Raw genomic sequence first — 16360 nt, forward strand, 5'->3', positions numbered from 1 at the left:
TTGCCTATTTTGGATGTTATTAGAGACAACAAGTTTGCACCTGTTATTCCAAAACAACACATGGACGCAGAACTTCACAGTGAACTCTTCGCCATCATGACAAATGGAGACCAGTTTGCTCCGAAACAATTCGCAGCAAGTGTTAGTGATGATATAATGCACCACTATAATGCCACTGTCGATGTTGATCTTGACCGATCGCGGTTTTTAGAAAAGAACACCCGTCTACAAAGTAAATCAAAATTTTGGTTTGCTCAAAGACAATATCGATTGACAGCTTCAATGTTTGGTTCATTTTGTCGGATGCGATCAACAACCGATCCAGTCAAGATGTTCACACAGAAGCGGAAGTTCTTTACTACAAAGAGTGTTAGACATGGTATAAATTACGAGAGTCAGGCATTTGCGAAATATTGCGAACAGCTCAAGTGTGAAAGCAGTTCTGTAGGCTTGATTGTGAATCCCAATATACCTTACTTGACTGCTTCACCAGATGGTTTAGTGAAAGTGAATGATCAGCTTCGCCTTGTTGAAATCAAATGCCCATATTCTCTGTTCCAAAGGAAGGCGAAAATCAAAGATCAGCTTAAGGAAAAGAACTTTTACCTCTATCAGAACGAAGCGGAGGTAAAATTGAAAGAAACTCATGACTATTACTTTCAAATCCAAGGGCAACTGAATGTTACTCAAATTAAAACTTGTGATCTTGTGGTATTTGTTCCACCTGATGACATTGTGATTGTACCTATTGAGAAAGATGCTGCTTTTTTCAGACAGAGGATGCTTCCAAAATTCCAAGATGTTTACTTTGAGAAACTTTTACCTCACTTTGTTAATGAACTTAGCAGTGATTATGTTGAATAGAACTGTTTTTAAGAGCACCAATGTACATACTGTGTTGACTTATTATGATAAACATGATAAATTGAATCATTGATAATTGGAAGATTTATTTATTTCATTTTCAAATTCATGCAGTCAATGAAGGTTTAGGACAGAGGCCATTCATTGTCAAGGGCACATATTTAGGATCATCCATAAGCGATGGACCACGCTTGTTGACCAGTGAGTATGGTGTTCCATTCGAAGTATTGGTGGTTCCAATATAATATAAGAAGTGTGCAGCTGGTAATAAAAAATTGAAAAAACAGTTCAAGGATGTATAGGATGCAAAACCAGCATAATATCTTATGTCCTTATCCGAGTGGCTTTTCTTTGTTCCTAAGATGGAGTAGTTGCAGATTTATGCGCTGTACATATGCTTTGTCTGGGGATGTCGTCTGATCGATTTCAGCCAAACTATCATCAGTACTTCCTGAAGTTTCCAAGATTTCAGATGTTTCATCATCAAGCACTGTTGCGGACTCCGGTATCTCTGACTCTGTGTCTGGTACTGGATTGTCATACGAATGCTCGGCATGTACCACTAGTGACTCAATCCGTATATATTCTGCTTTCAAGGGTGTCCTAGAGGGAATCGTTAACTGTTGTCTATACAGAACTCGACGGGTTGGTTTCTTTGCTATCGTCCAGTTGAATACAGAGGGAATACTGTCCTTTTTCAACTTCCTTAATTTTGTGTAAGGAGTTGCTGGTGCATAAGCATTCTTTTCAAAATGCAATGAACAAACTCGAGTTCCCTTGGTCCTTTTAAATTCTGGACCAATGTCTCTTCTTATTGCAATCAACCATTTTTTGGAACGTTCCTTATCCTTGGGGAATACATGAAATGACAAACCCTTGCAAGACTCCTGTCTGTTGTCACTTGTGCACTGGGGGACACAACAGTGATGAGGCATGTTGTATGACCTAGAAAAATGGAAATAAGAATAATCTTTATTAAGTAATATGTGGGAAGTTTGATTAGTCTACTGGCAGACATAAAATTTAAGAGATTTACATGTAGCTGGGCATGATGTAAAATCATTTGTTTTCATTTTAGAATTGTTGAAGTAAGAACATTCACACCTGATGCTTAGTTACAAAACCGACGATCGCCATTTTGAATGACTCGAATGTTATTACCTGTTATTTACCTGAGGGGAAAATATCTTGAAATATTCCAAGTTTCCAGCTTTTATCGCCTTAATTTCACATTACAATCTATTAATTGGCCATCCGACAAATAAATACAATAAAGTTGCGAACAAAATCGATCGTTTGCGTTGTACAGACCGCCGATCAGGTTCCCAGGTTCCACCTGAGTTAACCTCCTAGTGGGGGTCCACCTCTTACCTAGGCGTAAAACACTGGCTAAATAAATATTCATAGCAACGTATCCAGTAAAATCAGTAGAAAACAGGTTAAACTTAACATATATGTGCAATCTATAGTTATTTCAGATCAAGGATCGCCAGATTTTATTCGCAAACGTAAAAAAAATATCAACATTCACTCGATGTCACCAGTCGCATCCATCTTGGATTTCTATTTCTGGGTGATCGCTATAGGTGGCACGGAACAGGAAATCGGAGAATTACATGTAAAGTGTCATTTGTAAAAGACAAAATTCCGGAACACACAAAATCTGGAATAAAGAAGTATATCTGCCTCAACAAAAACAAAAAAGAAAAGAAAAGTAATCTATTTTACGCGTACGGTCATCTTAAGAATTTGCTACGGTCATCATTCTGCAAATCTTTGAGGTCATTTTATCGAGAAATTTGCTTGAATTTCAGTAAAAAACCAATGGCATTTAAAACCATCACCGTAAGTAACGCACACAAATAAACAATCGTTTAAAATCAGGAATGTAAAATTTTACCGATCAGGTCGGCTGCCATGTTTTGATTACTGTAAATATATGCTACGGTCATCGGATTATTATCGTCTCAAGCCACGGTCCGCAGTCCGCATGGGAGAGGATCGTACATATTGGCCGTGGTTTGCGACGATGTCGGATTGTATACAGTGATTTGTGTCCATATTCACTACACATGACTAAAGCCCCATGCGAGCCGGAAACTCGCAGATTCAAATGGTTTCGTTTGTTGACGTACTAGGTAGCCAGCCAGGTATAGTGGAATATACAACAAATTTTGTCCGAAGCTTAACGCTCAGCGCCGTGATAGTGAGGGTTGGTTTCATTTGTTTAATATGCCAACGTACGTGACCTCCATTTGTAGGTCTCATCCAAACACTGCCTCGACGAAGGAGCAATCACTATCTCTATATACATTTGTAGGTTTAAAGCGGTCAAGGCTCGAGGAGTGCTCGTGCTGACCACGAGGCGAACGCTCCAACTACTCAACTATGACGACAGGCAGAACAGAATGATACAAAGAGAAAATCTAATGTATTTCTATATACATTTGTAGGTTTGAAGCGGCCAAGGCTCGAGGAGTGCTCGTGCTGACCACGAGGCGAACGCTCCAACTACTCAACTATGAAGACAGGCAAAACAGAATGAGACAAAGAAAAAAACCACCTACAGTTCTCAAAATTTCTGTATAGAAATTAATAATGTACACTGTATGCTGCAAGCATATTAAATACCACTCTCCGCATTTGAAACAGGAGCGTCAGCATAACTATCAATTATTTACCATTACTCGACATCCCATACATATCTAGATCCAGGTGGAATTTGAAATGATAGACATGGTTTTAAATCTTTTCTCAATAATTAAAATTTACAACGACTAAGTTTTATTCGGAGAACAATTTCATTGTCGAGTTCTTACCATGAGGCGATTCTACTTTTCTGTGCTACTCGTTCTAATCCTTGGCTCATTGGAAACCGGAAATAGTAAGTGCATCATATTCTTTACCTCTTTTGTTTTTGCCAGAAAATATTTCTACACTTGGAAAAAGAAGAAGAAAATCTGCTGTGTATTTGATGAAAACACTCTATCATGATATTGCATGATTTCAAGAAATCCTATTCCTTTAGAAATTGAAAAATAAGTTTGTGAAATGGCGGGACGACTGATAGGGAATTAGGGGGGTGGGGGGGGGGGGTACTACCGTCCTCAAAAGGGGGAAACAGCGTGATTCGGACAAGTTCTATTACAATGTGTCAAAGTGGTCCGCCTTATCGCCCTTAATATTTCTTGGTGAATCTAGACAAAAATATACCCGTTTTGCAACTCGCTGAATTATGAAATGAATTAAAATTTGGAATAATGTGAAATAGCTGTGTGTGTGTGTGTGTGTATAAATAGTTGAATTGTGAATGGTATATCAGCAATAGTATAGACGTTCAATACGACTATTAAAATATGCTAACTAAAGCTATGTACAGTCTCTCAAGCGTAAAATTACTACACCAAATTAATAGCTATGTTCTCAACTACAATCAACAAAGAGTTCTCTTCAAACTCTTCCCAGGTCAATAAATTCAGTTCCCAGGTCAATATATTCCGTTCCCAGGGGTGCATTTTACAAAAGAACTTACGACTTACGATCAATTTTGCATATTGGAATTCTCCCGTTTATTGCAAGATAATTCACTCCAATGTAAAATAGTGAAGAATTAATGTTGAGAATTAAACCACAGAAAAGTTTTACTTCATTCATTTAAAGCAATAACTGTGTAATACAATTTAAGACTTGCGACTTAGTCGTAAGTTGTTTTGTAAAACGGGCCCCAGGTCAATAGGTTCCGTTCTCAGGTCAATATGTTCTTTTACCGGACCAAAGCGTTCCAATCTCATGTAAAACTGTTTGTTACAGGATTTTTCTCATTATGAAAAAGTGGGCAATAAAAATCTTTTGGTATTACGAAATCTTAAACAATATAGCATTTTCTTTTCTTTTCAAAGATCGCAGAAAAGTATTGCACTTACTTTTGTTTTAATGTAAGGTTATATACGTTAAACCTATGTACTGTATGTTCTTGGTAATAAACCATACAATACATACAAGGACCCAGTGTCATGAAAACATAAATGGATGTTTACTATCTCAATTTATCAAGTTACTGAGTTTCGATAGATTAATAAATATTTAGCTTTATTACTCCGTTTGTTCCAAAGATATCAGTGATCAATCTCGTAACTCCTATAAGGAATACAAAATAAAGAGTTGGGCAAATACGGACCCCTGGACATACCGGAGTTGGGATCAGGTGCCGAGGAGGAGTAGGCATCCCCTGTCGACCGGTCACACCCGCCGTGAGCCCTATATCTTGATCAGGTAAACGAAATTATCCGTAGTCAAAATCCGTGTGCCAAGAACAGCCTAACAATCGGTATGAAATACGTCAGACAGAATTTGACCCAATAATAGACAGCTAATAAATAGTCTATTATAAAATCTGCGTAAAATCTAGAGAATGTTAGCGTTCGATATCCTGAGAATTTATTGAACGCTAACTTTGCATTGCGTAAACTGTGTGCGCCCGAAACATTCCGAGTATGAACGTTCAATATTGACCTTACCGTAACGACGTAAACCAGCCAAAATAGCAGACGACGAAGGGTTTAATATTGAACAGTTAAGAAATGCATGCTTTCCCCTTAGATGCCAATATTGATTAATTCTCGTCTATTTTGGAGTATTTTGAGTGAAAAGGGATAGAATTTAACAACTAAATACTTTAGCTATATAATAAAAGGGTTATTGAACTTATATTGATTATTATTATATAGCTAATAAATAGTCTAATATAAAATCTGCATAAAATCTAGAGAATGTTAGCGTTCAATATCCTGAGAATTTATTGAACGCTAACTTTGCATTGCGTAAATTGTATGCGCCCGAAACATTCCGAGTATGAGCGTTCAATACTGACGTTACCGTAACGACGTAAACAAGCCAAAATGGCAGACGACGGTCCTCCGAATCTGACAGAGCCGGTATTTGATATTTACTTAAGCAAAATGTTTTACTGTACATAAATTATGATGTCCCCATTTACAAAATCAGTTTGCTTCATGCATTAATGACGGGTTAAATATTGAACAGTTAAGAAATGCATGCTGTTATTGCACACTGCTAATATTGATGAATTCTCGTCTATTTTGGAGTAGTTTGAGTGAAAAGGGATATAATTTAACAACTAAATATTTTAGCTATATAATAAAAGGGTTATTGAACTTATATAGGTGAATATTGGCACTCGTTGGCTGTCAAAATGCACTCGCAAGCTCGTGCATTTCCACAGCCAACTCGTGCCAATATTCACCAATATAAGTTCAATAACCCTTTAATATTGGCAAGCTCGTGCAATTTTAGTCAACTCGATCTTGCCAATCTTCACTAATATAAGTTCAATAACCCAATAGTATTGGAATTTGCGAAGTATGACTTCGCCATTGAAAGGGTGATACAAGCTCTATTTAAGAAATAAGGTATCATTTAAAAATATTTATCGGGATATAAATACGGGTTGGTCACGTGATCAAATTCCATAAAGCCCGAAGGGCTTTATGGAAAATTTGATCATGTACCAACCCGTATTTATATCCCGATAAATATTTTTAAATGATACCTTATTACTTATATTTACATTTTTGGTTGGTAACATTGCTGAATTGTGTTAACAACACGTTTCCATACATTTCAAATTGTTGACGTCCACAACGAAGCGTCATAGATGTTCAAAATGACGACAACACAAAACAAAGTTCTATAAAATGAAGAACTGTTTTAATTATTAAGACGCTAGAAAGGAAGTATATCAACATATACTTATACATTAACTCGGGAGTATATAATGGAAAACTCTTCCATATGTCTAATTTTAGGGGGTGGGGGAATTATGATTTAAACGGGGATGCGCAGTGTTACACTTAGAGTTGTGATGCGCTTTGACTTTTGAAAAGTGAAGACGTTGAAGACCGACTTTGAAAGATATTCTGTGGATATTGCGGAGTTAACAGAAGACTGAGATGGAGGAACATGAAGAACAGGGCGGCAGTCGTCAGGTGTAGGCAAATCTTTTATAGACAGGACAGAGGACGCAGCTCAGATGAATCTCCGGAAAGAACTGAACATCGCAGAGAATGTGGAACTGCACGAAGGTAAGGGACGGTTTGGATTTGGATATGTAATTGTTGATAAACATGAGCTCACTGAACGCTTCTTTTGACTCGATAATTTTTTGTAATAGGTTTTTAACGACGCCTCGCTTCGATGTCCCTACATAAACTTGGAAACCGACATCAAGCAATGGCTGCTGTGGCACGGAAGCAGTGTGGTGTGTAGGTCTTAATGCACTTTGACGACTTATCGGCCGTACATCCTGTGAATGACCATTTTGCTAAAGCCTAATGTCATCGTCTAGCAGTAAGTACAATTCCGCATCACCGAGGACCAGGGTGAAGTTGTAGCAGACGAAATTTTAGACATACATTAGGCCTAGTAGGCTAGTAACTAAAGACATTGTTTACAGAAATGTTTTTATCAATTATTGATGAAAGTTCACTGCTTGGAATACAAATAAAACCGTAAATACATATTGTGATGTTGATTTCATCTATTGAAAGATTTCTGTAGTAAGTGAGAGCGATTGCTAGATGTGTATTGCCTTAGTAAAAGTAGTACCTGTTACCTACTTTTAACAAATGTTCATACGCACAGCCGTGACCTCTGTTGACCCCGTAGTAGATTTATCCAGAAATAAATACGTATTGCTCGTAATAGTGTTATGTAGGAGAAAACAGTTGCAAATGTAAATATATTATTTATATATGATTTTTTTTTGTGATTATCTTAATACTTACAATTTTAAAGATATTTTTTAAAAGAGTCCAAAGTTCGCTTGATTTGATGCATGGTATAAGTTGTATATTAGGGGCCAATTCATTTATATTTTAACATTGTCATAATATATAACAATTTATTACCCTGGATATATTGTGCACATTCCATCATCACCATCATCATCATGACCACCACTGCCATATCATCATCATCATCATCATCACCCGTCTCTAATGAAATTATGTAAGCCCAGAGCATCTAGTGAGATATATCTTACAGTAAAAAAATACATAAATCGTTCATTGCCAATTTATCAAATTAGGTCCGGTGTCCTGTACATGTGTTTTATAAAATTTAAGCAATTTGCCTCTTCATTTCTCATATGTAAAAATTGCATGTTTATTTTTGCTTCAACATCATGAGGAACAAAAGGAAAAATCAACAATGTACATGTAATTGAATGTATGCATCCTAAATCAATCTATAGACTGATCAATTGTCGATATTCTAAACACTTCTAAACATTACGGAAAAGCCATTTTAAGAACGACCACTCTTCCGATACTTTTAAGAGAGTTACACAACTTCAAAGTGAAAATCTTTTTTGTCTAAAAAAGTTGCGCTATATTTTGAATTTTTCGTCACGACCCCAGAGCCCTCTTTAAGAACGAATTTTAAAGTGTTGATAGTGGAGCGGCTTAGCTCAAAATTTCACCAAAATATTTTATTGGTGGAGGCAAGCATGCAATTTAGCACATATTGTCGATTAGATAATACTGATTTTCAAATTATCGTTGGGCCGTAGGTCATTGGAATTTCCGTCTCTTTTAAGATAGCTGCCGCTAAAACAAAATGGCGAAATATTTTCAGTCATATTCATCAATGTTTGGGAGTTGAATAATAATCTCATGAGGAGAACACTGCTGTTTAGAAAGGTGGAATAGGTGCGATAGGCTGAAGATCAAGTTGCATTACAGCGCGCTGGATGGTAGCTGGACCAGAAGTCAGCAGAATTATGGATTGATTGATTTGTGTCTTGTTTAACGCTTCTCTCGAGAATTTTTCACTCATATGGAGTCGTAACCAAGACTGATGAAGGGCTTCTTTATACCTATGCTCGACGCTTATGGCCATTGAGCAATGAGGGTTCTTTAGAGTGCCAAACTAACTGTGACACGGGATATTCGTTTTTAAGTTCACACTTGATGCCGAGCGTTCGGCGATGTCACTACCTGTTTTAACGACTTCGGTCTGTCGCGGCCGGGATTCGAACCCCGACCTTCTGCATGCGGGGCGAACGCTCTACCTCTAGACCACCGCGGTGGTACAGTCAAACCTCGTTATCGCCATTTCAATAGGGCCTAGAAAAAATTTCAGATGTCCGGGAGTTTGAGATCATATTAAGATTAAAATTATATTAAGACTATATTAAGACTATATTATATTAAGACACTTAAAGAAAGTGTAGTTGGGTCTTTAAACTAACTTCAGCATATCCATGGTATTTGAGATTTTGATGTTCGAGATACTGAAGTTCAACTGTATGAGAAATGTCATCGAAAGAAATTAAAACATCACAAGGATAGCAATACTGCTCAGAGAAATTAAAACATCACAAGGATAACAAGGATAGCAATACTGCTCAGAGAAATTAAAACATCACAAGGATAGCAATACTGCTCAGAGGATTTTCATGGGAAGTTTACTCGGCTTTTGGTTAATATTTCGGAAATGGGAATTCGATTTTTAGAGGAATCTCAATATTTGTATAGTTTGGATACCAAAGATGTGGAAACCGAAATTGCATATAAATGTAGAAAGGTAGCGATCAATTTAGCACATTCCTTTCAAGAATACAGTTGGTGATCATCCAGGTTTTATAACAGCGTTCACACGGTGATAATACGAAGTAAACCAATGCGCTTGTATAAATTTCCAAATTAACAGGGAATAAAAGAAATAAATCTAAATAAATAAACGGAAACAACTCTTTTTTAAAGATATGACTGGCGAGTCCTTTATCTATTTATTTTGCGGAATGACTTCCAGGATATTAAGTATGTCGCAGGGTCGCTGTTTTGTTGCAAACAACACAAAACTGGGTCGGTCTCAGACAATTATTTTATTTCAATAGAAGGGAAAAAACCTAGAAAAAATATGAAAACATACTCACAAACATGCACACAAGACAATAGACATTCATGTACATAAAACACAAGACGTAAACTAAAAGACATTTAAACATTTACGATAAACGATAATATTAATACGTCTCCCAGTATAATTACATATATTTAACAAGTAAATGAATTACAAGATAAATGTAAATCTTACCAGGCATCCAGTATTATGAATGAAAAATATTTTTAAGTTACATCGAGTGAATCGATATTTTAGCAAGGACTGTCCAATATAACCGTATTGGTACAAAGCTTAGAGTGGGGATTTTGGCGGGGTTTCTAACTTTATATAGTGCACGGGTTAGTAACACATGAACTAATTAGTATTCGGTAAAAATCCATTGGTCCGCAGTATTATGAACTCACACCACTGGTCAGTCAAACGTAAAGTTGAACTAAAAATAGAAATAATTACCACCTGTACAATACAAAACGTTCACACTGACTCTGCATACTTGAAAAACTAGTTTGTATTCAATTGGCTATGCGCGCCAATATGAATACTGATATAATCATGGCGCATAAATATATTTTAAATAAATTGCAACTGTGACAAGTATGTTACGGAAAGCACTGTAAATAAATGAAAACACAATTGATACTGAGCAAAGCTCAAGCGGTCGTCCGCGAAGCAAGGCTCTAAAGGTAACACGTATGTAAAAGAAAAAGTGAGACAATCAGCAAATGAATAGAGATAATTACGAAATCCTATTAGTATCATATAAAAAATAGATTTACATTCCCCTATCTCGTAATTACGAGAAAAGATCTCGTTATTGCGAGATAGTTATCTCGTAATTACGAGAAAAGATCTCGTAATTACGAGATGATTATATCGAAATTACGAGATAATTATATCGAAATTACGAGAAAAATATGTAAATATTGGTCACATGATATCTTTCTTTATATGAGCTCTCCTCTCCTCATTCTGTCAGTGTGTTTTGGATGCTGTTTTAAATATAACAAATCACTTTCCATTCAAAGCATGTCAAGTAGACCAATAGAATTTTTAGAAAGTTAACTTACCGAACGAAAGTTTATTCATGCATTTAAAGTATAAAGAAAGAAAACGACGATTTATTATTGTAGCCCTTGTAGGTTTCTGTACTATCCATTAATTAAATCAATCAAATTTTAGAAGTTTTACGATGATATTAACTAACGATAAAGTTAAACTATCACAATGCTTAGTGTAACTGTATAAAGTACTAAAATTGGCTCTTTCGCAAAAATAAATGAGACTTTCACAGTTGATGCTCTAGGATTTATAGGTCATAGAACAATTTATTTTATAACAATATCTTTTCTAGTTATCGTTTTACAGTCGTTTAAACTTTGTATTGTTTTTCAGCATGAAAACTAAATAACGTTATGATGCTTACGTCATGGTGTTGACGTTATGAGAATCACAGTGTAAAACACACACAAAAAAAAAAAAAAAAAAAAAAAAAAAAAAAAAAAAAAAAAAAAATAAAAATAAAAATGGACGTATAGGTTAATATATATTTTTGGGGCTTATTCTAATTGTAAATCAGAACTGTTAAAATACTAGGAACTTGTATATTTTCTATCACGACGTTTAGATTTGAGATATGTTGCCCCTTCCCCCTACTTTACATTTTTTTTCTCGTTGTATTGGACATAATTGAAAAATCGTGATCACAAATCAAAATTCCATGCGGTGAAAGGACCACAGCAAACAATATTGTTTTACCGTCTACCTCAGAGACGAGTTTATTTTTTTTAAAGTTGTATGTCTATTTGTATCAATTTCCATTAAATTGATATTAATTGACGATAAAAAGAGAGACAACCTGTATAATTTTGGTTAAACTTGAGTAATTATAGTAACTAATTAGAAAAATGGATTTTTTAAACATTCCTCTCGTGAACCAATTTTTTGCTGTTGATAAAACACGGTTGACCTTTAAAATTGTACGCACATCTCAAGTCATTTTTCTGAGCGAAGTAGACTTTTAAGTCCGCGGAGGATCTCCGTGGATGTCACCTGTGCCTCCTTTGTGTCCCCGTGCACCTCCGTGTGATAAAACAAAGAAATAAATTCTAAGAGAAATGTTATTTACTTACTTACTTAATCATCTTCGTGCTAGGAAACACATAAGGCCTTCACTGAGGATCGCCATCTCTGTCTGCCTGCTGCCATGTTCTGAATCCGGCCCCAAGTCCATCCACACTCCTTCATCTCTTTCTCTACTGATCGCCGCCATGTTTCCTTTGGTCTCCCTCTATTTCTCTTTCCTGCTGGTGTCCATCTCATGGCGATCTTTGGGATTGATGTTGCTCCCATCCTGTGGACATGTCCGATCCATTTCCATCGTCTCATCTTGATCATCTCAGATATTGGTGATGTTGACGTTCTCTGATATAGATCTTTGTTGCTGATGGTGTTGGGCCAGAAGACCTTCAGAATCCGTCGTAGGCATTTGGTCTGGAAGACATCCAGTCTGTGGACAATACCTTTGGTCACCTTCCACGACTCGACACCATATAGGAGGACTCCAATGATGTTACTCTTGAATATCCTGATCTTGGTCTTGATGCTGATGGCTGTTGACTTCCAGATGTTCCTCAGGCTTGCGAAGGCTGCTCTTGCTTTGGCTATTCTGCTCTCTACATCAGATGTTGAATCCCCATCGGCTGTGATCTTACTGCCGAGGTGAACAAACTCTGAGACTTCCTCTACTACGTTGTTCCCAATATTCACTTCTCTTTCTGTTTTGTTGTTAACTTTCATGATCTTCGTCTTTCCGGCGTTGGTGTTGAGACCTATCTGGCTGCCGTAGTTTGTCAAGTCGGTTGTCTTCCCTTGGATGTGTTGGAAACGATGAGCCAGGAGTGCAATGTCATCTGCGAAGTCTAGATCTTCTAGAGACTTTTCAAATGTCCAAAGCAATCCCCTGTTGTTCTGACTGGTTGTCTTCTTCAATACCCAGTCAATACACATCACAAAAAGTAGGGGAGATAGTAAACATCCCTGTCTCACTCCAGTTTGTAGTGGGAAGCTGTTCGTGAGATTTGTGCCACAGATCACTCTGGCCTGGAAGTCCTGATAGAGCATCTTGATGATGTTATTAATGGGTGAAAATTAAAACGTATAAAACGGTGGCTTGTATATATTTATATCATTTGATGATATCTTATTGTTATGCAAATATATGCAGAATTGCAAACTGGGTTAATCATTTAAAAACTTGTTTATGTACTTTTGGTATTCAGATACAACATCCTTTCTTATCATTAAATAGAAGGTATTATACATAATATATTGAAGTTTTTGATTGATTGATTGATTGATTGACTGTATCTTGCTTAACGTCTCGCTCTAGAATTTTTCACACATATGGAGACGTCGCCAAGACAGGTGTAGGGGCTTCAAATTTTAGGCCAATGCTCGGAGCTTAGGGTCATTAAGCAGTGAGGGTTCTTTAGTGTGCCACACCTACTGCGACATGGGACATCCCCTGATGCCAAGCGTTTGGCTATGAAACTGCCACTACCCGTTTTAACGACTTAGATCTGACGCGGCCGGGATTCGAACCCCGGCCTACCGCATGCGGGGCAAACGATCTAACCTCTCGGCCACCGCGTAAAGTTTTTGGATGAACCGAAATAATTATCTTAACTATACAAGAAGAGTGACCTCTAGCTGTACATGGGAATGACAATTGAACAGAGGGAGGACTAAGGGACGTAGAAAATGATGGTTGGTGTATAGATGACAGATTACTCCTCTTGAGTTCTGGATTTGACTTGCCGTATTTCTGCACATAGGACCTGCATATATGTTTGCATTTGTCAGACAGAAAATCACGGTGACTGGGCGTTCTTCCAGATAATCTGCTTATTACATTCCTATGAATCTTTGATATATAACATATATCTGTTTGTTTCGTAGTTCTATGGCAGTTAAAACACTTATAGGACTTTTTTCTGGGCATCTGTAACCGATCGATTTGGAAACGGAAATAAATCAAAATATCAATCTTAATATGCAGAAAACACAAATGGATTGGACAACAGGCATTGTCTATATTAACCCTCTTATATTAACCCTCTCCAAATGCACGCTGAAGTAAATTATGTCAGTGTTATTCATACATACTTAAGTATTAAGACATTATTCAGGCTGTTTCCCCTTAAAAATTGTCAAAATTTCCCCCCAAATCGTGTCAAAATTATTTGCACTTTTAAAACAATATGTTACAAATAATTTACGTATGACCCACTATTGCGTCAATGGCATCCCCATAAAGTGAATATTGGACAGTATCAAGATAACCCTGTATAATTTCCATTTCATGATCGAGATGCATGCCATGTCGCATGAATAAGTAGCAAAAAGAAAAATTCTTTAAAAATCTATAGTTACAAAATTCCACTAGTTTACACACAAACACACACGCACGCACCCATTTACCCACACATTTATTTCTGGAGGAGTTCAATATTTAAAAAATCCTAATATCAAAATAAGTTAATAACTTTTCCAAATCAGTAAGGCATAATCGTAGCTTCTGAATTTGGTGTGAAAAGCACTGAATGTAAATCATTTGATTTTGTTTCATTAGGAATAATAATAAAGTCATGTACATGTAATAGTGCAGAACTTTAAATGAGTGAGGTAAAAAATTGGGATAATAATATTTAAAAAAAAAAAATAATAATAAATAACTTAGACCTTCAATTAAGGCATCGCTCTCTCCACATTCAATAATAAATGGCTGGGTAGAAATATAAACACAATATGTTACACGTACTTTTAAACTGAAATGCACTATTTAACCCTGACCAGTACATGTGATACTGGTACAATAATCATTATACTACAGTAAGATCTATATCACAGGTTTGGATGTCTTGATTTAAAAAATGAAGGAGTAATATTATACTCTGAAAATATTAATAAATTCCATTTATATATTTTTGTCCTCCATTTTCTATTGAAAATTGTGTGTGTGTACGTTCCATTGGATCCGCCACTTATTTAACTTACAGTAGCCTCCCTTGCATTTTTACAAACATGAATTAAACTCGAATGTGTAAAATGATCATTTGAGAAAACAACTACTCTTTTTAATAAAAAATAAATTAAGAAATTTAATAAATTACTTATTTATGCCCGAAACCATGCATATAGTTACTTCTCATTGTAATTAAAAGAAAAGAAAATGCATTACAAAACACTATATGTAACAATTTTGATTCGTATTTAAGGCCAGATGATATAAACAAATTTTTCTACCTTTAGCACTGAAGAGTTCCCATGGTAAAAGAATAGTTTGGTAGGTTTTGGTTTTCTCATTTATAATTGTTTGGAACTCTTCTGTGTTTTAAGAGCAGGAAGGGGGGGGGGGGGGGTCAGTAAACAATGTAAACAATTATGGTGCCAGAATCATTCAGGAGGAAATAATCAGGAAAATTTATTGGTAAAAAACGTCATCAAAGGTTACAGAATGCTACGAAAGGTTATGCATTATCCCTTGGACGTAAGATAGTGAATGTTGATGCCAAAAACAACGTGGTGATCGAGGAGAAGTTGGATGAATAAAAAAAAAATTGTTCCTCTGGTGATAATTCACAAGAATGCCTAAGAAATGAAGACACGTATCCATCTGATGTATCAGAGAGTGAGGAATCGGAAGAAGAGCATGAGAAGATGATTTGTTGGAGAAGTGGGAGACGAGTTGTGGAACTTGGAATTCTAGGGACAATTTGGAAAAAGGTTGATGCTGCGTGTGGTAGACCACTAGATTTAACAATGCATAAGACATTGTGAGGACGAAAATCGGTATGGACTTGGATCATTGCTATATATGAGATGTCAGCAGGAAGCATGATCTTTCTCCTGTTTCTACTGGGAAACGTCATAATGCAGAAACTAACGTAAAATGGCACATCAAAGAGATCTTGTATTAGGCATTTATTTTTTTCAGAGATGAATAGCAAAGGAAAATCAAAAGTGACAAAAAAAAAAACCAACAACAAAAAAACCAAAAAAAAAAAAAAAAAAAAAAAACAAACAAAAAAACCCACCAAAAACAAAAATAACAGTAAAATCATAAATGCCATTGTAAATCATTTTCAGAAGTCTTATATTATGGGAGATAACTCTTCTTTGTCTTGAGAAAATCAGCCAATGTAATTTTTACAATTTTGTTTCTCTTCAGAAAATTCACCCCGTATGGTATATGATTTTTAAGTTTATATTACACTTTAAACATTAAGTCAACATATTATGAAGTTTATTTTAATTTGTAAACCTTTACTGAGGGTGCAATGTCCATATATGTAATTTTATTGAAGCAGCAATTGATATTTTCCAAGTGTAAAATTTGTAATGCATTAATATCTTACATGTTATGTTGTAAATCTAATATCAGTACACTCTGTTCTCCCTGACAACCATTTTTTGAGGTATAGAAAAGGTAAACAAATGAAGAATAAACTAATTTACCATGATAACTATTGTTTTGTACTTTTTTGGAAATACGGAAAATATTTCACTCTCC

The 16360-nt window shown here is 35.9% G+C and overlaps 2 protein-coding genes across 3 annotated transcripts in view; one reads left to right on the forward strand and one right to left on the reverse strand.

Moving 5' to 3' along the window:
- Window positions 1-950: 950 nt before the first annotated feature.
- Window positions 951-9252, reverse strand: LOC125651503 (THAP domain-containing protein 2-like). 2 transcript variants are annotated; one of them, XM_056139410.1, is made up of 3 exons: window positions 7791-9252; window positions 3684-3797; window positions 951-1809 (listed from the first exon to the last, which is right to left on the reverse strand). In XM_056139410.1, exons 2-3 carry the CDS (start codon window positions 3731-3733, stop codon window positions 1197-1199), a joined length of 663 nt encoding a protein of 220 aa, XP_055995385.1. In that variant the 5' UTR covers window positions 3734-3797; window positions 7791-9252; the 3' UTR covers window positions 951-1196. The 2 variants fall into 2 exon arrangements, with proteins under 2 accessions (XP_055995385.1, XP_055995384.1); XM_056139409.1 differs by having other exon boundaries at window positions 3684-3802.
- LOC125683345 (uncharacterized) overlaps window positions 2291-16360 on the forward strand; it is a 61493-nt gene continuing 47423 nt past the window's right edge. Inside the window, exon 1 of the mRNA XM_048924408.2 lies at window positions 2291-3748. Within this exon, the coding sequence (XP_048780365.2) occupies window positions 3685-3748 (64 nt within the window). The 5' untranslated portion in view covers window positions 2291-3684. The remainder of the gene's footprint in view (window positions 3749-16360) is intronic.

This window comes from Ostrea edulis, chromosome 6 (assembly GCF_947568905.1).
Source record: "Ostrea edulis chromosome 6, xbOstEdul1.1, whole genome shotgun sequence".
Classification (NCBI taxonomy): Eukaryota; Metazoa; Mollusca; class Bivalvia; order Ostreida; family Ostreidae; genus Ostrea; species Ostrea edulis.

Coding starts and splice junctions, on each gene's coding strand:
- LOC125651503 (XM_056139410.1), bottom strand. CDS start 3,733: ATGAGCCAAGGATTAGAACGAGTAGCACAGAAAAGTAGAATCGCCTCA. Junction 1,810..3,683: donor AAAAGTAGAATCGCCTCATG/GTAAGAACTCGA, acceptor CCATTTTTCTAG/GTCATACAACATGCCTCATC.